We start from the raw sequence: 26,334 nt of genomic DNA on the forward strand, positions 1-26,334 counted from the left end.
CAAAAGAGTGACTGAATGGGTGGTTATGTTTCTAGAAAAATAAAACTCAGACCGAGCGAGTTGGCCGTGCGCGTAGAGGCGCGCGGCTGTGAGCTTGCATCCGGCAGCCCTGAAGATGGTTTTCCATGGTTTCCCATTTTCACACCAGGCAAATGCTGGGGCTGTACCTTAATTAAGGCCACGGCCGCTTCCTTCCAACTCCTAGGCCTTCCCTATCCTATCGTCGCCATAAGACCTATCTGTGTCGGTGCGATGTAAAGCCCCTAGCAAAAAAAAAATCTCAGAGAATCAGAGTAGGCAAAGGTTTATCGATCCATGTAATAATTAAGAGGGGAATTCCTCAAGGCAGTATTATTGGACCATTATGTTTTCTTATATACGAGGGCAGATCAGAAAATAAGTTGCACTTCCCAGTTATGGCAATTTATTACACCACCTGAACAACAGCAACACGACTAGAACGACGTAACGTCTCTTTTCCACATAGTTTCCAAGAGACTCCAAACATTTCTGAGAACGCACAATCAACTTGTCGATGCCGGATGCATAGAAATTTCCTCCAGCATTCTGCAACCACTCGGAGACAGCGCCCTTCACCTCCTCATCGGTCTGGAAACGTCGACCATCGAGATTCCGTTTCAAGCTTACCGAACAGATGAAAGTCACATGGCGCTAGGTCGGGACTGTAGTGTGGATGTTGCCAGACCTCCCACTTGAAACGCTGCAGCAGTTCTCTTGTTTGGCAGGCCTTGTGAGGTGTTGCATTATCGTGCAACAAAATCACACTGGTGCTCAATTTCCCCCGGCGCTTCTCTTTAATCGCTTTTTGCAACCAGTGCAACGTTTGACAATATGACGACGCGTTGATCGTCGTTCCTTTCGACATGAATTCCACGTGCAGCAAACCCTTCATGTCAAAGAACACTGTCGCCATAACCTTACTGGCTGAAGGTTGAACCTTGGCCTTCTTTCGTTGTGGTGATGAGGGGTACACCCATTCCAGTGATGTTCGCTTCCTTTCGGGGGTGAAGTGGTGGACCCACGTTTCATCGCCTGTGATGATTCGCCGCAGAAACCCGTTGCCGTCTGCGGAATAGCGTTGCAAAAATGCCAGGGAGGATTGGAAACGTTGTCCCTTGTTCTTTTCAGTGAGAAGACGTGGGACCCATCTTTGACACAGCTTATGATATCCAAGGTCCTCGTGAACAATGGCGAACACACTGCCATACGACATGTTCAGCTGCGTCGCGATTTCTCTCAGTTTAATGCGCCAGTTCTGTCTAATGATTGCATTTACACTGTTGACCTTTGCACGGGTCCTGGACGTTGCGGGCCTGCCTTCGCGATGGTTGTCCGTGATATCCGTGCATCCGGCTTCGAATTGCTGACACCACTTTACGATACCTTGCCGGGAAATGGCCCGCTCCCCATACACAGCACTAATTTCACGATGAATGTCCGTGCAATTCTTCCTTTTGGCCCATAGGAATCGGACTGTCGCACGCACCTCAGATTTGGAGTGAACGTCCAGTTGACGTGCCATTGCATTTGGCCGCTATTCACACAATACAAGACGAGACACCACAGCGACCTGCCTAACAGACGTGTGGGCAGTGTCTGTCCCTTTCTCCGCTGTGCCCACGTTTGCGACACACAGCGCGCTGCTGCGGCGCGTTAGTGCAACTAACCTTTTGATCCACCTATGTATATATCAATGATATGTGTAAAGACATGGAATCAGAGATAAGGCTGTTTGTAGATGATGTTATTCTGTACAGAGTAATAAATAAGTTACAAGACTGTGAGAAATTACAAGATGACCTCGATAATGTTGTGAGGTGGACAGTAGGCAATGGTATAATGATAAACAGGGTTAAAAGTCAGGTAGTGAGTTTCACATATAGCAAAAGTCCTTTCAGTTTTAATTACTGCATTGATGGGGTGAAAGTTCCTTTTGGTGATCATTGTAAGTACCTAGGTGCTAACATAAGGAAAGATCTTCATTAGGGTAGTCACATAAATATGATTGTAAATTAAGGGTACAGATCTCTGCACATGGTTATGAAGGTATTTAGGGGTTATAGTAAGGATGTAAAGAAGAGGGCATATAAGTCTCTGGTAAGACCCTAACTAGAGTATGGTTCCAGTGTATGGGACCCTCACCAGGATTAGTTGATTCAAGAACTGGAAAAAATCCAAAGAAAAGCAGCTTGATTTATTTGGGGTGATTTCCGACAAAAGCATTAAAAAATGTTGCAAAGTTTTGGCTGGGAAAACTTGGAAGAAAGGAACGAGCTGCTCGACAAAGTATTTATGCATAATGTCATTTTCAATACAGAACAAGAATGAGAATTGTTACTTGTAAGTGATATGTTCCGAGCTGTCAGTGGAGAGATGGCGTGGAATGACATCAGTAGACAAATAAGTTTGAGTGGTGTCTTTAAAAGTAGGGAAGATCACAATCTGAAGATAAAGTTGGAATTCAAGAGGACAAATGGGGGAAATAAATGTTTATAGGAAGGTGAGTTAGAGATTTGAATAACTTACAAAGGGAAATGTTCAATAAATTTCCAGTTTCTTTGCAATCATTTAAGAAAAGGCTAGGAAAATAACAGATAGGAAATCTTCCATCTGGTTTGACTGCCCTAAATGCAGATTAATAGTGCTTGCCTGATTGATTGATTGATTGATTGATTGATTGATTGATTGATTGATTGATTGATTGATTGATTGATTGATTGATTGATTGATTGATTGATTGATTGATTGATTGATGAATGTGTCACCCTGCAGCACACCAACCGTTTGACTTAGCCAATTTGATTTGATAAGACGATCACACACCTGTTGTTGCTATAAGATCTACCTGTGTCAGTGCAACATAAAGCTGTAACACTGCCAACTCACCTTCACTGCATTCATCATTTTCCACTGCTTTTTTCCGACGTTTGACATCCGCACACTACCACAGCTATGGGACTTTTGTAAGCCGATTACCTGCGTCAAACCTGGATGACGTCATCGACTCTACACTCTTCAATTGGAAAGCCTTCTTGTTCTATCTGTATGTTCTTAAAGGTAGAATATGACGTTGTAAATTCTGCTACTATAGTTTCAATGATCCTAAAGTTGGCTTAAACATTGTCTTGTTTTATGTTAGAATGCTTTGAGTCAGTGTTTTTCTAATGTCTTCTCTAATTAACTCTTGTTAATCTTTTAATCAATCCTAATATGCTCTTAGCTAGAATATGACGTCGTAAATTCTGCTACTATAGTTTCAATGATCCTAAAGTTGGCTTAAACATTGTCTTGTTTTATGTTAGAATGCTTTGAGTCAGTGTTTTTCTAATGTCTTCTCTAATTAACTCTTGTTAATCTTTTAATCAATCCTAATATGCTCTTAGCTATATCTCCTTTTGAATATTCCACTTAGGATTTTATACATATATGTGAAGTACGGTATAGCATTACGACTTTATATTCTAACTGATTTTCTCGATAATTTTGGAATTATTTTCTTAAAATCAGCTATTTTCTTCGCGTAGGTAACTTTTTGAAAATCTTTGAGTCGTATTCCAATGCAATGTTCGATTGTTCCTATTGTTCGTTTAACAATTTGAAATTGGTGCATTTATCTTAACCACGGCCACTTGGATTCCGTTTGTATATTTTATCTCATATTTACGGCCTCTTTGATTCCACTTGTCTTTATACTCAAACTCATATTTTCTGCCGCTTGATTTAGGAAACCTTATCGTTATTCATGGCAAAAATGACGATTTTAATACTCTGTTCTAAAATAATCAGGGCAATGAAATGGTACAACAATAATAATAATAATAATAATAATAATAATAATAATAATAATAATAATAATAATAATAATCGTCAAAAAAATTAGAAAACTGATTAATTACCCATCAAGGAAGGAGGTACATTAACATAATACAAAAAGAAGAAATTATATAGATACTCCTCATATTAGATTAAAGAAAATACAAAAGTATCATAACCACACAGGAGTGATACTCTTTAAAGTGCTCCCATTGGAATTAAGGGACATGTCTGTAAAATCCTCTCAAATGTCTAAAACGTTGGCTGATGGGAAACAGCATTTACAGTACACAGGAATTTGAAGAAAAATGAGTAAAGATGTATAAATTAGTATGGCATAAAATAGTTAGTACAATATATATTCCAATGGAATGAATGATGTTTAATAGTATAGAAAACTATGAATAGCATCAACATAAATGCTAACAGCCGGGCAACAACTGCACAAAACCAGTGTTCTTTGGCCCAAAGTTACTCCAGAAGGTGTCTCACTGTTTGAGCAGGCACGTTGCAGACAAGAAATTGAAACCCATGAAAAGCGGAAACTATGTCAGATCCAACCATGTCCTCCACCCACCTTTAGATGTGACCTGTGTGGCGGCATGTTTCATGCAAAGATTGGCTTGATCAGACATCAGCGGCATCTCCACAGAGCCAACAGACTTTAAGAAGAATTGCAGGAGATAAAAGTACTCTCAGAAACGAGTAGCGGCTGACGACGGCGATATGTATAGTCTTGATTTTTAAGAGCATATTCTTTTATGGATTGTTAGACATTTGTCTCTTGCAGTGTCTAATGTTTATTGACAGTAAATACTATTGTGTTCTAAAATGAGGTTAGAATCTGTATTGGTATATGAAAGTCATAGCATATGCAGATGATGTGATGATGTGGGAAGTAAACGAACAAAAAATGGAAGAACAACTTAATACCTGGCAGAGGGCAACTGAAGAAGGAGGCATGGAAACAAATTTAACAAAAAGTGAGGTAATGAAAATCAATAGAGTAAATAGAAAATTAAGGATGTTAGGTGTATTAGAATTTTTTTTTCAAGAATTAGATCTTTTAAATACCTAGGAAGTAAGCTGACTGGGAAAGGAAACATCAAGGAAGAAACTTCGGAGAGGATAGGAAATTTCTCAAAATTTTATTACTGTGTAGTAGACATAATTAGAAATTGGAACTTACCTACCAAAGCAAAAATCATGATATATAAATCATATTATTTGTCAATATTGACCTATGGATCTGAATGGTGGACTTGGACAAAAAAAAAAATCTGAGTAGATTACAAGCGACAGAGATGCACTTTCTGCGAGGGATCTTGGGTAAAACGAGGAGAGACAAGATAAGAAATTAAACAATACAAAACACGCTACATATTAACCCCCTAAAAAAAACTATGGAGAGAAATGGGCTGAAATGGTTCGGCCATGTCAGAAGAATGGGACAAGAAAAGCTCTGGAATGGACAGAATCTGGAAGAAGATGAATTGGAAGACCACGAACAAGATGGAGGGATCGAGTGGAGGCGGACGTAAATTGGAGAGGACTGCAATGGGAGTCAATGATGAATGATAGACTGTGGGAAAAAAGAGAAGATTGGAAGAGGCTCTGTGAATAAGGAGAAATGTATCAGGAGGAGGAGGAAGAAGAAGAAGAAGAAGATGATGATGAAGTGGCGTATGGCTTTTAGTGCCAGGAGTGTCCGAGGACATGTTCGGCTCGCCAGTTGCAGGTCTTTTGATTTGACGACCGTAGGCGACCTGCGCTTCGTGATGAAGATGAAATTATGATGAAGACAACACATACACCCAGCCCCCGCGTCAGAGAAATTAACCAATGGTGGTTAAAATTTCCGACCCTGCCGGGAATCGAACCCGGGACCCCTATGACCAAAGGCTAACACGCTAACCATTTAGCCATGCAGCCGGACAAGAAGAAGATTAATATGTTTTGTAGATGGGTCCTCAATATTTGTCAAATTTTAAAATAGTAACCTAACTGGTGTCCATATCTGCATCATATTGTAATGGGTGATGTGATTGTGATGTGATGGGTTTCCACTAGGATGATTTTGACAGCAATTTCAAACTGTTTTGTCATTTTTATAAACCAATAATTTGTAAACTATGAGGTCCACAACCTCACCATGTGCTACTATTATTCATTTCCATCTGCATCATTTGTTTTCTCATTCCCTTGTTTCTTAGGTTAACGCAGTTTTTAGTATCAATTACTATTTCAAATTAACACCTGTTTCACTGAATTTTGTCGCAATAAGTTGTTTTTTGCTCTGCATATTGATGTAAATATTGTATATTTGTGCTAATTTTGTTTCCGTCTAGGTTCTCTTTTGTTTGTTTTTCATTTGCGCTTTCATTATGTTTTTTAGCATTTTTTCAACTCATATTATGTAAATTATTCCAACCCCCCTAATTTTTTCACTGAAGATGGCTCAAACGAGCCGAAACATGTCTGAACTTGTTTACTCCGTCTAATGACGGAATATATGATGTATTGAATAGGAGGATACTTTCATTTTTCGCCATTGTAAAGTAAATTATGATGAAGACAACACATACAACCAGCCCCCGTGTCAGAGAAATTAACCAATGGTGGTTAAAATTCCTGACCCTGCCGGGAATCGAACCCAGGACCCCTGTGACCAAAGGCTAACACGCTAACCATTTAGCCATGGAGCCGGACAAGAAGAAGATTAATATGTTTTGTGGATGGGTCCTCAATATTTATCAAATTTTAAAGTAGTAACCTAACTGGTGTCCATAGCTGCATTATATTTTTTTATTTGTTTGTAGAACATATCTTCATAAATTTATATTTAAAAATTACTGCAATAGTATGATAATTAAAACTCATTTTTGTGAAGAAGAAAGTGTAATCATTCTAACCATTCCAAAAGTTATTACAATCATTGCTTCTTCCTAGCATTGAAAAAATTTCAAAAGCCATTAAAATTCCTGCTGATTTCTGGAGGGTATTATATTCAAATATGGCTGTCTCCAGTGTGTTAAATATGTTTTTCATATTTTATCTAACTTACCTAATTGCACTCTCAAGGTGATATTATTTGGCACGTTTAGATCTGGGGTGCTGTGAACTGAACAGTTTGGCAACCAATGCTTACAGTCATACATTATACCATTTACTTTTGTTCTTATTCACAGTCACCAAATTAATTCACATTTGATTTCAAGATTACTCTATTTTCTTACAAAAGGACACTTACCTCCACAAGTCTATCAAATGCAGCTTCAGTATCTTTCACGGTGAGGAGGCTGAAGTAGTTTGTGGCCAGCATCTGAAGAAATGTGTCAGTGACGTTCCCTATCAAAAATGCTGGAACAAGAGGTAGTAGAAGTAGAATATAGTCTTTGACAAAAAGAATTAAAGAAGTTACTATGAATCATCAACCTGAAAGGAAGAGAGACATACACTTGAGAGAGATAGAGACCGAAAAGTCTGTTAACATTTGACACAGCAATACCTCACGGATCGTCGCCATAAGACCTATCTATGTCGGTGCGACGTAAAGCAACTAGCAAAAAAAAAAAAAACCTCACGGAATATTGGAGGTAGAAAGGTATAATACCATACTGCTACACTATGATACGGTAGGCAACTGAAAAGAATACCGGTATAATACCAATATAATGGTCCGTTATTGGACATTATAAATTTTCCAGCCAACTCATTCTTGGTTGCCTGCGTTTCGCCCTCGTGTGCTAAGTTAGGCTCGTCAGTTGGGACTTAGCACACCACCCAAGACGCAAGGCTAGTGCATACCGTGGAGGCCACTGCATAGGCTATTTAAAGCCACCAGCAGTGCCAATGCACTATGAGAGCTATGTCTCATTTTCAAAAATAGATGCCTGCCTGGCCATCAAATGATGTAGATGTTGATTCCCGTAGGGAACCTAAAATATTTGTCCTGAATGAGTAAATGCCAGGTAGGCATCTATTTTTGAAAATGAGACATAGCTCTCATAGTGCATTGGCACTGCTGGTGGCTTCAAATAGCCTATGCAGTGGCCTCCACGGTATGCACTAGCCTTGCGTCTTGGGTGGTGTGATAAGTCCCAACTGACGAGCCTAACTTAGCACACGAGGGCGAAACGCAGGCAACCAAGAATGAGTTGGCTGGAAAATTTATAATGTCCAATAACGGACCATTATATTGGTATTATAAATTTACTCATTCAGGACAAATATTTTAGGTTCCCTATAGGAATCTACATCTACATCACAAGAATACCGGTATGCGATGTGCACTCACCACAGACAGCAATTAAGGGATTTAAGTTGGTGGAACGGGCAGGCCAGTCCATTCGCTGAATATCCTCTTGTTCCAAGAGCTCTTCCACCTGCAATGTTCGATGCAATCGTGCACTGTCATCCATTAAAAATGAAGTCAGGGCCAAATGCACCCCTGAAAAGGCGCACATGGAGAAGGAGTACACAGTCACAATAACATTAACTAGTGAGTGTACCCTGTACAAAAATTTGGAGGTTGGTACGCCCATGCAACATTACGCCTCCCCATACCATACGACTTGGACCACCAAAATAATCATGTTCGACAATGTTCCTGGGTGCATTAGATGTTCCCATCTCTCATCAGATGAGGGTACATCTAGAATCACTACTCAGACTGAATCTGCTCTCATCTGAGAAGAACACGTGGCCCCACTCCTCTTCGGTCCAGACCTGATGCTCTTGGCATCATCACAAACGGTGCCACCGATGTGCAGGTGTCAATGGAACATAATCTCATGGTTATCAGGCAAACAGACCACCCGCATGCAGTCACCGTGCCACTGTGAAGTGTGTGATCGAGTACCTTGCAGTCCTGTTAAATGTGGTAGCAATTGCATCCGCTGTTAAACGTGAATTTCTTCTTGCCTGTTGCACAATGTAGCGGTCATCTGCTGCTGTAGATGACCATGGTCGACCCCCTCCTGTTCTTCGGGCAGCAGTACCTTTGGTTCAGAAAGCTCTCCATGTATGTGAGACAATGCTGTGAGCAATACCAAACTTCTGGGCTACATTCGTCACACTTCGTCCTTACTTCATGTTTCCCTATGATTCTTCCCAATGTGAAGTCATCCAGATGTTGTCTTCGGGCTATGTTGTAATGAATAACACCACCACAGTGCACCATAACAGGTCGCTGATTGACTCACATTGTCTTGTCCCGTTCCTTCAATTGCCTCGTTCCGTGGGGCCAGACACATTTGGCGCTATAGTCGCACTGACATCATGCTGGGTTTCTATGCATGTCTTGGAGACCTCTGGTAACATGTTACCATACTTTCATTCATTTTCACTGAGTAGTTGTTATGTTATGTGGCTTTACCTATTTCGTCCTTAAGTTTTGCACAGCCGTGTATATAGATATACGAGGATTGGGGCAAAAGTCATGTCAACTATTTTTTTTTTTTCTTGTAGATATGTGAACGGATCCCAAACGTATATGTGCCATGTGAAAGTTCTGCAGGCATAGTGTGTATGCAGAACAACAGATGGCTCTGTGATAGCTGGTAGTAGTGCAGCGAGGGCTGTGAAATCAGTCAGTTGGTGAGTGTCGTGTGAGATGGAAGTACCCCGTGTTGAGCAGCGCGCTTATATCAAAACAGCCGTTCTCCGAGGCAGAAATGCGATGGAATGTCACAGTGAATTAGTGGAAGCCCTTGGGAATAATGCCCTACCATACCGTACAGTAGCATGGTGGGTAGGAAAGTTTCAGCAAGGACGTGTTTCAACCAGTGATGAGCAACATTCGGGACGACCTATCAGTGTGCGGACTGACGTGGCACGTGCCATCATCGAGCAGCTCATGGATGAAGACAGATGAAGGACTCTACTGGAGTTAAAGAGGGCAAGTGGCATTGAGAAACGCACCGTCCATAGGATATTGTGTAATGAGCTGCAACTGTGCAAAATTGCATCGCGGTGGATACCACATGCACTGACGGAAGTTCAAAGGTGGGTGCGCTATGCAGTATACTCTGACCACCTTGCATGCTGGCAACAGGACGGCGATCAATTCTTGTCACGAATAATTGCCATCGATGAATTTTGGGCCAGAGCAAACGCACCAGAACTGAAACGTCAGTCCGCGGAGTGGCGACATGCTGGATCACCAAGGAAGCAGAAGGTCCGTCAGAATCCTTCTCCAGTCACATTGATGGTGATCGTTGCGTATGACATCAGGGGTGTCACTGTTTGCCACTTTGTTCCACATGGCAGAACAGTGACCGCACAGTACTACAGGGACTTCCTGGTGCGATAGGTACAATGTGGCATTCGGGAGAAACGTTCGGATCTTGTGGACAGTGCAATAATTCTGCACGACAATGCAAAACCGTATAAAGCAGAATGTGTAGGGCAGCTACTGTGACGCTGGGGACATTTTGCCCTGTGACTTTGATCTCATTCGAAAGATTAAGGAACCACTATGTGGTAGGCGGTTTGCAACACGAGAGGACATTGCTAATGCTGTGCGCCAACAGGTGACCCGATTCACACATGGTGCGGCGAATGCTGAGGCAAATGGTATTCAGTGTCTCCCACATCGTTGGCAGTGTGTGGTGTCAGTAGCAGGGGACTACTTTGAGGGTCTTTAGGCCCAGGTTTGTCATGTCAACTTTATGTGTACTTTTGCACCGGGAAGGCCATATTGCCCTGTATACTACCGTAATAAATTAGTGTGTTACGATATTTCAGTGCTATTCATTGTCCACACAGGTAGTTAACACCTTGTCCTTTCGTCTGTATATGTCACATTTTCCAACCGAACTGGTATCTTCAAGGAAAAATGTAGTTGTCCCAACCCTCGTGTTTATGTTGATGTGTACAATCAAGGAAAGAAAGTCAGCCTACCTTGGGCATAGTATGAGGAATGAAAAGTACAACCCACTTAAATTGACCATGCAGGATAAAATTGATGGTCAATGGAAACACTCTTGGATGAGGAACTTACAAGACTAGACTGGACTAGATTCTAGTAGACTAATGAGGACAGACTTTGCTGCAGTTGTGGCCAACCTTCAGTAATGGAGAAGGCACTACAAGAACAAGATACATTTCTAAATATTTTTGAGTGTGATTTATTCTTTCAAGACCAAAACATTACAAGTTATAAATCTCATTTGTGATTGTGATTAAATAGTTTCATCCTAAATATAAGGATTTTGTGTATTGGAAAGCTGGTTCATTAATTATAATAATTTGATAGACGAAAACATGTCCTTCTATTTTCAATTAAGTTGTTTCATTTTCAGATATAATTTTGTTACCATATGTTTTCTTTTTCTGGTAGTTTATAAATGTATTTAGGGCTGGCAGAACAGACTGAAGAAATTTCTTCTTCTTTATTTCCCGTTTCCAGTCTTCTGGGTCGGGTCATGAATCAAGGACCTCCACAGCTGTCTATCTCTCCACCACTCATTCCCTTCCTTCCTCCAATATTTCTTCTACTTTTATTCCTTTCTTTTCTATACTCTCCTTCACCATATCCCTTCTCCTCTTTCAGTGCCTTCCCCCTTTGTTTTCCTCCTATTAATTTCTCCATAATACTCGCTTTGGAACAGTTATACATAGCAAAGTGGAACTGGGAAATGCTGTAAGTGCCCAAAACAAAAATCGTGGGAAAGTAAAGAAAACAATATGACTTTGAAAGTAATATTTTTTATTACATTTTGACACTTTCCAGCAGTCATTTACTTCAAAAGAAAGGTAATGATATTGAACAGTGTAGTACAGTCTTATACATTTAGACACAGAAGCGCAAAAATGTACAGTTTTCGAGAACGATAAAAGAGCCATGCGAATTGTTTTTAGAAAGTGATACAAGTGTGAGGAACAGGGAGCATGATATCAACAATAAACAATATTATTATGTTTGAGAATCATTTACAAAAGAACGACAACATACTAAGCTATGCAACTGATGACAGAAAACAAATGAGATGTATTTGCCAAATAAATCTAACACTGTTTAATTATAACATTTTGTAAAAAGGTTTTTCTCTTGTTCCACCATTTGTAGCTTGCATTTTGCTAACCTTTCTGCAAGTAAAAAACTTATGTGAAATGAATTTCATTTTGGTCTGTATTGATGATTTATCAATAGATTATTCAATGGGTGATCCAATACAAGGGTCAAAACTAGTCCCGATATAATTAATATATTATATACAGTATTGAATATGTAGACCTTCGCATCCTTGTCGATTGTAGAGAACTTGTTGGCGCACAAACAGTTCCGCAGAGCGCGCTGGCATGTTTATCACTCCCTACAGAAAAGCTGTTGGACTAGTATTGGGCTCAATCTATCAGAAAGGGTTTGACATTTTTCTTCGGCCGGGTGGCGCCACAGCTCTAATTACGCGCCCAGCCGACCCAAAAAAGCAAAATTGGCCAGACACCAAGAGGAAGTCGGCCCCCCCCATCATGTACTATACTTGCATTGCCCACGATATTGACCCAGCAATTCCAGCAGATGACATCCTTACGGAACTTCGCCCCACAGGCGTCTACGCCGCCACTCGACTTTATCATCTCGACACACCCACAAGAGAAGTACTATTATATTATCTAGTGCTAGAGGACGTCTACAACGCTCTAGACAGTGGGGTATATATCCAAGGACAACTACATCGAGTGCAAGATACCCCAGGGAAATTACTCGACCGGCTAATGAAGGAGTAGGCCACAGCCACCCCCACTACTGGCACATCACACCCACAGCAGTTGCTCTCTCCTTACACCTCCCAGACCACCACCACCACCGTCACCACCATTACTTCCACCTCCTCACATTTTACCTCCAACACCCCTACCACCACCACAACTACTACCCACCCCTCTCCCATAATGGCATACCACCCCCCACCTTCCCACGCTCAGGGCCCGCAGGAAGAAGTAACAATGCCGCCAAATGAAGCAATAGCAATTCAAGCAGACAATACACAACCGCCAACACCAGATAATGTACGACCGCTAACTTCACCGCCCAGCCAGAACAACCTATACAGCTGTGTTGCCTGTGGCGTGGAACCTAACCTACCACCAATAGCTATCCTCCAAGAACTCCAAAAAGCAGGAATCCCGGTGAAGAAAGCCATTAGGATCCACAATGATGATGGCCCTACATATTTAGTACGCCTGCAACTACCAACGCCCGAAGACGTCCAGCGCCTCATCACCCAAGGGATATACCTCAATGGCCGACATCTCAGGATAGAACCGTCCCGCTCTCCGCCCCCAACTCCTAACCAACATAAATCACCCCGCCACCGCACACGCCCCCGGCCTGCACCCCCTCAGCAACCTCCCAGTCCACACTTCCGTTTTCCACCATTTTCACCCAGCAACTATCCACCACTCCCATCTGCAATCTTCCCACTACCCCCTCCTCCATCTAACCTCCTAAGTCTCCTACTCACCTCCCTGGTAAACTTCTCATCCCTGTATCACATCCTAGCACTTCACATCCTCCCTCCACCTCACGAAACCCGTCACTTCATCACATCACCATACGCAACCTGGTTGTAAAATCGCTCATGTAACTCTCATAAACATCCATAAAGCTCTGTATATATGTATGCAACTTTGTCAATAAACACAGACCATGTAAATCTGTCAATAAAGCGCTAGAGAACCTACTCTTCCTTTATCCCATCTCCTTTACTTATTCAACCCACCTTTTCCCCATCTCCCTCTTTTTTCACTCCTTCTCAACCCCGTCATCTCTCCTGGCCAGAGAGAGGGCGACACCCTCTAGGTGGCCCGCCCCACCCCATCAGGGTGGGGAATGAAAACTTGCAAAGAAAGAAGAGGGTTTGAACTACAAAGAGAGGTTCGTTCGACTTATATCCTTTTCCATATTATTGGTACCATAGCTCACTTTCAATGATGAAAACAAATTTTGTGGCACTTATATTGTTTCCCAGTTCCACTTCACAATTAACTGAGTCAAAATTGAGAAGAAATGGCTTTAAATATCTCCACAACAACTTAAAATTGGATGGTTGGATCAATAATGAAGCCTTTCTTGTCATTAACTTTAAAAACCATTATATCATTTTTCCTCATACTAGCTGTCACAGTCAAATCATCAAACATGTTCATAAATGGGAAACATTGATGGAGAAGATTATCCAGGGTATGCAACCTTGAACAGTGGTTCATTGTCTACTACATGGCAACTCTAATACAGGAACAGTGTTGCCAATCTTCAAAAATTGAAAAAAAAAATGTACAGAAGTTTAAAATAAACTGTGTTCTTTATCATAAAACTGTACAATAGTGATCATGTCAGCGTTTTCCGGGTTTGTAGGCCGTGGTCCAGGAGCGAGTGAATGTTCCGACGTTTCACCGAAGGCTGCGTTCGACATTGTCAAGGGTTACAAGTTTCATTCACAACGTTTTTGACCAGTCTACCTACAACAATCGGCTTTTAAATCTCCACTTGTGCATGACAACACATTTAAATATTAGTTACGTCAAGAACATGAAAATGAAAATCGTGGGTCAAACAAGCTCCAGTTTTAATACAACCCCTTCTCAAAAAAGAAGATCCGTTTCATTTTATTTTTAGTTTTGAACATTTTAAGTTAACCAGAATAGAACTGCCAAGTTAAAACACATTTAAATTTATATTTTCAATCTTGACCAACCTACAATCAGTTCAAATCTCCACTTATTGTTGACGACACATCCTGTCACCAGACACGATACGTCAAGAACTTAATATGTTACAGGGGTCACATAAACCCCGATATGCAATCCTCTTCACCGAAAAGAAGATCCATTTTAGTTTTGGACATTTTCCATATTAGATAGATTAGGACCAAAAAACTTAACTATATTAACTTCTGTTTGTATATATTGTATATAGTGTATATATAGGTATGTTTATGTTGGTTAAAAAGGTCCCAAACCTTGACCTAAAGGTTGTTTACAGGCTGAAGATGCCCAAAATAATGGGTGAAACATGTACCTGACCAAATAAGTCTACATAAAATCATGTAGATAATAACCACATTAAACGTGGAAAGTATTGAATAGGTGGGTTTTTATTAAATTATCCTTGATATCTATGCCTATTGTCAAGGGTTTCGACTGACTTCGATAGCAGATAGGATGTTATGGTAGCCGTTTTTACTCAGTGTTCCTTGAAGTCGGTGCAGCATACCAACTCCACTGAATTGAAACAACTCCAAATCATCACAGAGCCCCCTCTGCTGCTATCAAAGTCAGTCGGAACCCTTGACAATGCCGAACGCAGTCTTCGGTGAAACGTCGGGACATTCACTCGCTCCTGGGCCACGGCCTACAAGCCCGGAAAATGCTGACATGATTTGTAACGCCGGCCGTGAAAGCCTCAATTACTACATGTACAATACTGATATTTGCCCAAATACACTAAAATTCAATAGAATGCATACAATAATAGCAAGTAGCAACAATAGCAGATAGGAATACTTAACTTAAATATATTACAAAAAGTAAGAAAATGCAAAATATACACTTTGCCCTTTCTTTGCATGTTGGATCAGGGCGCAGCCACTTTCTATACTGTCTCTACTCTCCCATGGCAGCCTGTACTTTTGTTTCCTTCTGGGTGTTTTAAACGAAAGTTGTAGAAGGACCTACTTTATTTTTGGAATCACAAGTTAACCGCATCTTTACTTATTTAATATTTGAAATAAATGCAAAAGAAAATAATACACACTGCCAGCCCAAAGTTTCCAGACAAAACATATGTACCCGCACGAATATCTTTAATGACAGATTATATTACTGTAACCAAGTTTCGAAGGTTTTTGGGAAACGGCGATGAGGTTATGTTTGATGTTCAGCATCGGAAAAAATAAAAGTATCCTCACTGAAGGGGGCTTTGTGATGATTTGGGGTTGTTTCAATTCAGTGGAGTTGGTATGCTGCACCAACTTCAAGGAACACTGGGTAAAACCGGCTACCATTCCATCCTATCTCGTTACACTTTTACCGTCTGGACAGTATCTTCTTGGACGTTTGTTTGTCCTCCAACAAGACAATGACTGCAAACACACATCTCGCTACTGCAAGAATTATCTGCTAAACAAACAAAACTCTGGAGAATTGTTTTTAGGGGAATTCCCCCCACCAATCCCTGGACTTAAATCCAATTGAGCTCCTGTGGAAGGAGTTGGATCGGCAAGTTCGAAAAGAGGGTCCTCCTTCATTGGAAAAGCTCGGGACATCTTGCAGAATGCCTGGCAAAGTATACCTGCATCAGTGTTAGAAAAATTTGTTCTGAGAATGCCGAGAATAGTTAAAAGTGTACTTGTAGTAAAGCGGGGTTTCTTTGATGAGAAGAGAGGGTGATGTGTTCTGGTGACCTGTGGGAGTAAATGTGTACATATTGTCTATTTCTTGCTCCATTGTAATGTAGAAACATAGTTTTATTGTGAAATATTAGTTTTAGAATGTATATTTGTCAATTCCTTGCATAGGTATGTTGTTTTCTTTTAATCTCAGTCCATTCTCTAACAGTTCAATGCTGGTCCAGAAATTTTTGGCCAGCAGTGTATACTTAATTAATATATAGTAAGCTAACCAACAAGAAATTAAAGCACTGCACTGTTACGCAAAAGAATCTGAAAGTACATCACACTACTATTCATAAGTTTGACGATATCACATTATCCACAAGATTTACAACTAAACGCTGCACTGTTACATGTTTGATGTTACACCACATTTCACACTGGTTAAGAAATGATTGATACAAGAGAGTGACTGTGAATAAATAAACTGTACAACTACAAGATTCACAGTTGATAAAGTTTGAAGTAGGGTAATCCCAGCTGCAGAGCGAGACAGAAAAATCCCACGTGTTAGACTATTCAGGCACTTTGTTGATTGATATGAAACCAGCTCAAAGGTGAACCACAACATTCAAAGCTTAGGAGTCCCCTGGAGAAATGGAGGCCATGGCATACATGTCCAGGAAATGAGGTGTGGTCAAACAGGAAAAAAAAAAAAAAAAAAAAAAAAAAAAAAAAAAAAAAAAATTCCATACAAAATCTGAACATTTCCGATAATGAAATGAAACAATGTGTGGCCTCCAGAGAGGCCTGGTGCAGGTCTTTTTATTTGACTCTCGTAGGCGACCTGCGCATGGTGATGAGGATGAAATGATGATGAAGACGGCATATACACCCAATCCCCGTGCCAGGGGTATTAACCAATTATGGTTAAATCTCCCGACCCTGCCAGGAATTGAACCCAAGACTCCTGTGGCCAAAGGCCAACACACTAACCATTTAGCCATGGAGCCGGACATTCCCAATAATAAAAAATGTTCATTTAAATATTTCGCAGAACCGTGTATAACACGTATGGTTTGACATTCAAAATGTACACCATACATAGAGGACTGAAAACCGTAAATGTACGGTTGACAATGCTGTACAGGAAACACAATGTGGGAACATTTACTTGAGGATGGTTGACAGCCTTCAGCAAGGAAACAGCACCAGGAAAAGGTTGATGATGATGATAATGATGCTTGTTGTTTAAAGGGGCCTAACTTCTAAGGTCATCGGCCCAACCAGAAAGAAAAAAAAAATAGAAGAAGGAGGAAGGAGGAGGCTGAAGTACCGACCTGTATTTTTAAGGAGTCCGCCAAGTACATTGTCCACATATCCTGGAATGTGAGCAATGTTTTTAAGAATTTCTTTCTTGTAGCTGCCACGGATTGCTGTAGATGTCTCGTCTTTTGTTATTCCGGTGAGAAGAGGTATTGGTGGAAAACCTCCCAGCTTTAGGATGTCTACTGGTGACTGAGTGAGGAAGTTGGGTAGTCCACGATCATCGTCTGGTCCCTCTACCACCGGAGCTACTCCCAGTAGTCCTGAGAGTCCAGCAACCAAACCCTGAGCTTTCAGTCTTAATGCCTGAAACAGAAATAGTACTATCACAGACTGCACATATAAATATACAGTAGAACTGTCTATTATTATCATCCTCCGACCCCATCGCCCACTGCAGTCAGCCACCTGAGGATTGGGAGAAAAACAATTAGAGAAGGTCGAACACCAACAGGCTGGTAATGAAGCATCACCGTACCCACCTACAAAAAGAAGGGGAGCCCAGGTGAATGCGCTGATTACCCCCCAATCCAACTTTTGATCATGGAATGAAGGTTTCTGAATGTTCTTTATAAACGGAATTGGGAGATCATTGAGATTTCCGATGTGTAGCATGTGCTGTGCGGAAGGATAGCAAGGGTATATTTTTTTCCAGTGAGGTTATACTAGGGGACAAAACATGACGACCTCACCCTACACCACTACACTCCCGGTGTCTATTAGCGGCTTATAGTATTTACTACGTCTACTGTAGCCAGAGTTGCTAAATTGTCAACTGTACTCAACATGAAGAAAGGGTAAAGACTCAAGAGAGTTTGGAAGAAAGTAGTGTAGTTTGGCAACCTCTCCACAGCAAACAAGGATCTTTTACAAGTCGTTAACTCAGTAAGGTGCAGGGTGCAATTCACTGTTGGCTTCCAGCTCTCTTCCGGGAACTGAGGCCATCATGTTTTGTCCTCAGAGTATATGAATTACCTGCTTGCCGCGCACATTCATCGGTCTGGTAGCCTCACTGATTCAGTGTGTCTGTGTAGTTGTATCAAGTGTCTGTTACTTAGTTTCTGTGTAGCCAAACACTCAATTATTTTTAACTGTATAATCATGCCAATGATCAAGCAACAATGGTAGTCAGAGTGGACGAAGACCTCATCACCAATAAAATCTCAGTTGGCAAAGGAGTTCGACAAGGTGACACAATTTCTCCAAAGCTGTTTACCCTTGCCTTGGAAGATGTATTCAAAACCCTTCATTGGGATAATAAAGGAATAAAAATCAATGGGGTATATTTGAACCACCTGCGTTTTGCCGATGACATTGTGCTCATAAGTGAAAATATAGATGAGCTAGAAAGCATGATCCAAGAATTAAAAACTGCTTCTGCTAAGATTGGTTTGGAAATGAACATTAATAAAACAAAAGTACTAAGCCCAGAGAGTCGACCACTTAAAATGGGAAACCAATATATAGAAGCTGTCGATGAGTACATCTATCTTGGACACAAGATAAAACTTGGAAAAGACAACCAACGTGCAGAAATTCCTCGCAGAATAGGTATGAGTTGGACTGCATTCCGAAAACTAAGATTCATCCTCACCAACAAGGATGTTCCAATTAACCTGAAGACCAAGGTTATAATACGTGCGTGCTGCCAGTTACAACTTACGGTCTGGAAACGATGACTCTGACGAAGGAAAGCGCTCGCAAGCTTCAGCGAACACAACGAGCTATGGAGCGACAGATGCTAGGGATCAGCCTTAGGGATAAGATCCGTTCAGAGGACATCAGGAGAAGAACTAATGTAACAGACATCCTAGAGAGAGTAGCAAGACTAAAATGGCAATGGGTAGGACACGTAGCTCGACAAGACTACAACAGGTGGACCTCTAGGATTGTTCACTGGAGACCATGGGGACACAAGAGAGGCATTGGAAGACCCCAGAAGAGATGGCTCGATGACGTAAAGCTGTTGGCTGGAACACGCTGGTTCCAAGTGGCTCAAGACCGAAGACGATGGAAACATATGGAAGAGGCCTATATCCAGCAGTGGATTGAAATAGGCTAGAAAAGAAGAAGAAGAAGAATCATGCCATACTTCTATTTAATTCTAATACTTGTGTAAATATTGTTCTTTTGGCAAAACTTTTATTCTATAGGTAGTATTGAATCGAAATCTTATCACTCTGTTGAAATTCGCTAAGAGAGCATAAAGCATTTACCATTTTGTAGCATTCTAAATTTTCAATCCTGATGTGCTCCCTTCCCGGCCCATTATATCTGTCAAACCCAGGTACCTTTCGTTGTCTATACATTTTTGTGCCCCCCCTCCTAATTCCCCAATCCCACTACTGAGGATACGAATGTTCAGAAAATATGTGTTTCCCACACTGTTGTATGGTATGGAAGGGTAGACTTATGGTAGAAGATGACATGCAAAAAGAAGAACTGGATGGTGTTATGTATCACTTGACCAAGTCAAAAGTAGATTTACCAAGTGTATGCATAAGTATGCAGCGCATGAATTTGAAGCATACATCAGTTTGTTCGCCTGACATTAACCCACCAACACACACAAGTTGAGTCCGCCAAAGACTAGCGTCTGTGTTGTATTGTTCAGTGATTATGTTGACGTTTGTGCCTGAAAAAGAACAGTTGCGGCACACATCGCTTTTCTTATTTAATTAGAAGAAAAAGGCTGTGGAAAGTCATCATTTGCTGGTAGAAAGGTATGGTGAACATGCTCCATCAATTAGAACAGTGAGACATGGTTTAAACATGGTGATTTCAATGTGAAAGGCATTGCGCATTTTGGTAGACCACAAAAGCAGTATTGTGTATTATGAACTCTCGAAGCCTGGCAAAACTGTTAACGCACAACGCTATCACCAACAAATAATTAATTTAAATCACACATTGATTGAAAAACGACCGGAATGGACCAAAAGACATGGCAAAGTGGTTTTGTTACACGACAATGCGCCGTCTCACACAGCAAAACCAGTGAAAGACACTTTGAAATCGCTTGGATGGGACATGCTTCCTCACCCGCCGTACTGCCCTGACCTTGCGCCATCTGACTATCACCCCTTCATATCAATGGGGCTTGAGCTCGCAGAGCAGCACTTCAGCAATTTCAAGGAAGTTGGAACACGGCTCAATGAATGGCTTGCTGTAAAAGACAGGCAACTTTTCTGGTATGGTATTCATAACTTTCCTCAAAGATGGGTGAAGTGTGTAGAAGCCAATGGCCAATATTTTGAATAAACAAACAATTAATTTCCCTTGAAAATGACATGTTTTCTTTACCACAAAAACCGGCAAAAAATTATGCATACATCTGGTAGAGATTTGTACAAGCAAAAAAATCCTTTGTATTGATTCATCTTTCCTGTGAAATGTAAGGTATTATACACAAAAATGAAGATAAAAAATATAAAAAGAATTTTCTTGTTAATGTATCAAAATGAGCGTTGATTTGAATATATTGTCATCATCTGGGATAAATGTCCACCTCTGTGGTGCAATGATTAGTGTGATTAACTTCCACCCCCGGAGGCCCAGGTTCGATATCCCGCTCTACCACGAAATTTGAAAAGTGGTACAATGACTGGAACGGGGTCCACTCAGCCTGATGAGGTCAACTGAGTAGAGGTGGGTTCGATTCCCACCTCAGTCATCCTTGAAGTGGTTTTCTACTTCTCCTACAGGCAAATGCTAGGATGATACCTAACTTAGGGTTACGTCCGCTTCCTTCACTCTTCCTTCTCTATCCCTTCCAATCCTGCCATCCCCCCATAAGGTCTCTGTTCAGCATAGCACGTGAGCCGCTTGGGCCACCTCCCCAGGTGTACATCCTCAACCAAATGTCTCATACTCCAGGACACTGCCCTTGAGGCAGTAGAGGTGGGATGCCCTACTGAGGCCAGCAGAATAACCAACAATGGAAGGTAAACTGATAATGATTAATCTGAGATAATGGTGCTTGGTCTTTGATGCTTTAATGCAGTTCTCTTTTATTTTAATTTTTTAAATTTTGCATCACATACTAACCAATACAATTGTCCTTTAGTGATTCAATTTAACTTTAAAAATTCAGTGCAGTCTAGAATAAGGTACTTTGAAAACAAGTTTTATTGCTTTTTTTAAGTTCAGGGTTATATTCTATCAAATACCACATTATGTGTTACACTGATCATATTTGCCTATGGACATCTTTCACAAACATTCAATATTATGGCTAAAGGGAACAGAAGGTTTCAGATGTTAGTATTACAGGATAAATTGCTCATATAAAATGTTCCAAAATAATGTTCTACATAACAACAGCATCCAGCATAAAATGATGCGTAATTCAGACCCAGAAATGGTAGTTACTCACTTGATGCAAAACTTTAATTTAACAATTGAGTGGTTGGCGTTTGGTCCAAATTCATTTTCCATAAAACCACATTGAGAACAAAAGTCTGAACAATAACCTATATAAAGTTGATAGTTTTAGCTCCCAGATGAAGAGTAATCAAAAGAAGAAAAAATTGTGCTTGGCCAAGGGATACATAGTGCCATCCAATTGTATTAAGTAACTTGATGCATTATTAATAGAATTTAAACAAATTCAAGAAAACAATGAGAACATAAAGCAAGAAAAATGAAGATTAAATGATAACATGAAGAAAGCATAGAAAACTTCTGGAATAGAATACAAAATTTGGATATTAATATGACATCCATTGGAAGTTTAGAATTGAAATAGCTCATACCTGTAAACCAGAGTCAGCCTCGATGAGTTTCTCAGCCGGCAGCTGCTGCAGACATCGCACCAACTCAATCGTGGGGCTCACAGGACAGTTGTTGAGGGCTGCTAAGTCTCGAGCAGTACCGAGAGGATCGTTATCTATGGCAAATGTGGAGAGGGCATTCCCGCTGAATGCCAGTACTCCACCCAGCAAACCTGAAAAAAAATTACATTCTTCATTTTCCCGAAATAAAAGTAATTATTATTCCCATATCCTATGGCAAAAGTAAGACAAAATTCTATGGCATTTTTCTCTTAAGAACCCAGTGGTGAGAGGATGACATTCTTCTGCCTGAACCATAAAGCTTCCAGTAATTTTCCTTGAAGCCATGTTGAGGACAAAAGTCTGAACAATAAACTATGTAAAGTTGACAGCTTTAGCTCCCAGATAGAGTGATAATCGAGAAAAAGGAAACTGACACTGGGCTAATAATTATAACATGCACCATTGATCCAACAACTGTACCACGTGAATTTTTGTAAGTATTTTTGGAGATCCAGACTGTGGTGCGTTTTACAAGCGTAATCACCCGAAGATCAGCCTCAACATTAGTTCATTTTCTGTACTTCATTTTCACTTTTCTGAGAGCAGAAAAGGTACCCTCACACAGGTATGTTGTCACAAAAAGCACTAAACGCAGTTTTTTCTTTCTAGAAAATGTAGGGCATAGGGGATGTCATGGACCCAAAAGTTGATCAGAGACGTATAGTTGTGATACAAGATCTTCACAAGATACTACAATTTATCGGCCAAGAATTACAAAATATACTGTATGTAAGTTATACAACAGTGAAGACATATGTTCCTAAATTTAGTATAATGATCTATGAATTGTGTGTGTGTGTGTGTGTGTGTGTGTGTGTGTGTGTGTGTGTGTGTGTGTGTGTGTGTACCTGTAACTTACATTATTATTGCAGACCCCTTAGATTATCGATGTGTCGTTGCTGCCCCCCAGGTGTCTGTGGACCACAATTTGGGATTGGCTGAGTCAGGTTATGTGTAAATATCTATTATTCACACATGTTAGTGGCTTGAAGAGCTTCGGTCGATCTGTCTGTCTCTGATCCTCTAACGATTAACCTGAAGAGTGCTACGCCCACTTATAGACGGGCTGACAGGGCTGGTCCAGCATGGCTACGTCTGTCTATAGATGGTGCGCGAGAACTTTAAATTTTGAGTTTCCAGGTTCACTCTCGAGTGCAGATTCGATCTCTGGCATGTTCTGCCATCTGTTGGACATTCTGTAGAACTAATTGATCACTGGTTAGAGCTCTAGGAAGTAACTTACAGAGCTCTTTATAGACTTTTGTGGAGTTCATCTGTGATATAATAAACAAGCATGGCAGAACAACAAGCTAGTTGCTCTCACAGAGATTTTATTTTTGATCAAAGAATCTTTTAGTTATTAACCATAGCGGAAAATGATGATGAAGATAATGATTTTAATGAATCATTAAGCAATTTTCCAAGTGACAGTGATATGGAGTGTGCTTAAAATATTGTAAACTGAGCCTCTTTTTAAACAAAAGAAGAAAAACACTGGTTTCAAAAGTTATTTCATCACAATTTTCATTGCGGACGGATGACTTTTCTTCACCAGACTTTTAAGTAACGGTAACAGACTCTGGGAGCCAAGTAGTGTTTTATGACAACCCCAAAATCAATGATTAAAAAAAAACACACGTTTGAGCCAATGGAGTTGGTGCAGCTGGTTGTTGATGAAACAAATTGATATCACAAAAAACTGATGGAAAACAATGAGCTGCCACCACATTCCAGGTTTAGAAAGTGCCTTAAAATATCAACTTATGTACTTGTAAGGAGTTACATGTATTAGTTGCCTACAGATCTTAAGAAATAATTTTATTGTGGGCTCTTTACTTTGTATAAAGTAAAGTGGGTACAATTGTGTAATTTTGTTTTCTCTCAAAATAACATTGAATATAAGTGAAGGATTTTCCATTTGCATTTATATTTATTAAAAACCAACATTTGTAAACATTTTAAGCTAATCACAACACTGATAAGTTAAAAATTGAGGCTTCTACAAAACTTTTTACATAAAAATGAAAAAACTGAGCACTTAGGTGCCAAACAATCAACTGATAACTCAGCACTTAAAAGGTTAAGAAGGGGGTCCAGTAAACTTTAGATTGTAAAAATTGTGAACATTTCAATTTGTTGTTTAAAAGTGTGTCTCCACTTATGTGATGCCATCAACGCTTGATGTAAGTTTAAGGCATCAGCATGTGTCGACAGATTAACTCTCATTCACAGTTATGGTCGATACCATAAAGGATATGATATCGATCCTGTTCAATAGGACTACTCTTTCGACTGTACATGATTGACTCTTAAAATATGGGAACTGATCAGCTGTACCACATTGGAAGAATTCTAAATACTTGTTGGGTAGCTTCCAGTTGCAGAAGTGTTTCATTTTGGATGAGCAAAACAGGATGAATGTGAAAGACTTATTATCTGCGCACTTTTTATCGATAGATTTGTGTACGGGTTTGAGGAGTAAGGAGGGAGCAATTCTGGTTCCAGTAGTACTGCCAACTAAATAGAAATAAAATCTGAATTGAATTGATAATATGATCGATCGATATGAATTTTGCTAAACCTTTATTATCTTAAGCCAACAACTGTGTCACACACACATTATATAACATTTCTCGATGCAAATCTTATTCCTAGAGTGAATTCTTTGCTGTGTAAATAACAACAATACTAGTACGTAAAGTGTACGCCAGATGTCACACAGCGATGCATAAGCGATTCATAGTTTGTGTTTCAAAGGTTGCCAGTACGAATCTCAAAGATTGCCGAGGTCGACCAATTCAGCACTAGGGTGTAAATCTATCCAGAAAAGGTGTGCAGATAATATGTATGATGGTCTCTTAAAAAAGTATGAATGTTGATTTTATTCTTGATCATGATCTTCAACATTTGTCAGAATGCAGTGTTGAACTACAAGCATGCAATATGACTTTATAAGCCTCATAAAGTAATATCCGGGCAAATTCTTCTGTTCGAAGATAGGAAATTTTAATAGTGGGTCCTCCTATCATGAAGCTCGAAGGGTAGCTGAAGATTTGAAATTCAAGGGAGTTACCCTGGAGAAGAGAGAAAATGGCGATTTGCCAATGCAAAAAGTTCTCTTGATCCTGAAATGTTCTATGACAGCTTAAGAAGATGGATGGAAAATCGTCTGTTAACAAAAGAAGAGACACAAGTACCAGAATAGACAAAAGTACTGTATCCTGAATGTTGGCCAGATAATGTTCAGAAGAGTGTCACTTTTGGTAAAGTTGAAGTACAAAATCTGTGTAGGCGATTAAGGATTCAAGACAGGCAAGTTCTAAGAGTTTATCGTGTATTCCTTGTTGAGAAGAAAATGTCATCGTCACTACTACCACTTGTAAACACTATCGACAGCGTTCTCATTTCTACCTCTGAATGTGAACGTAGTTTCTCGCAAATGAACTTAATTTGACACTAATGGTATCTGAAAGGAAGACAACTTGCGACCGACACGAAGAGCAATACAGCATCATGGTCCAATTGAGTAGTTACTGTAATGGAGAAGGTACTAATGTCATGTCTTTATTTTTACCAACATTTTAGTTACCTATGTTAAAGACTGAAAGTTAATGTGAAGATCAGACTGAGTTGTGTTTTAGCCTATACATTGGGTTAGACATTACAGTGCACTTTTAAATTAATTTTTAACCCTTAATCGGGCGCGTAGCGGTCTAAACGACCGACCTCTCAAAGTTTTAGTCAAGGAATCCGTCTGAAGGTCAGCTATGCCCCCCCTCCTCCAGACTATCTCCCCCATGGGATCATCTAGCCACCTGATAGGGTAGTCCCTCCTCAGACACCCTGTAGACAGGAAGGTAGAAGTTTGAGTCAGTCTGCGGTCTTTTACACTGATGCGCCCGTTAGTGTAACTTGTGTCTCGGTCATTGTGACCAGTACGCGCCCGGCTGTGTTTTACTACATTCGTTTAGTTTCGTGTGCATATACATCTCAATATGGAT

The 26,334-nt window shown here is 40.3% G+C and overlaps 1 protein-coding gene across 1 annotated transcript in view; it reads right to left on the reverse strand.

Annotated features, from left to right (window-relative positions):
* LOC136885333 (pyrethroid hydrolase Ces2a) overlaps positions 1–26,334 on the reverse strand; it is a 349,005-nt gene that overhangs the window by 265,628 nt on the left and 57,043 nt on the right. The window contains exons 5-7 of the mRNA XM_067157845.2: positions 22,253–22,443; positions 17,513–17,804; positions 7,085–7,194 (exon numbers count right to left, since the gene is read on the reverse strand). Coding sequence (XP_067013946.2) covers positions 7,085–7,194; positions 17,513–17,804; positions 22,253–22,443 — 593 coding nt within the window. The remainder of the gene's footprint in view (positions 1–7,084; positions 7,195–17,512; positions 17,805–22,252; positions 22,444–26,334) is intronic.

This window comes from Anabrus simplex, chromosome 14, assembly GCF_040414725.1.
Source record: "Anabrus simplex isolate iqAnaSimp1 chromosome 14, ASM4041472v1, whole genome shotgun sequence".
Lineage (NCBI taxonomy): Eukaryota > Metazoa > Arthropoda > Insecta > Orthoptera > Tettigoniidae > Anabrus > Anabrus simplex.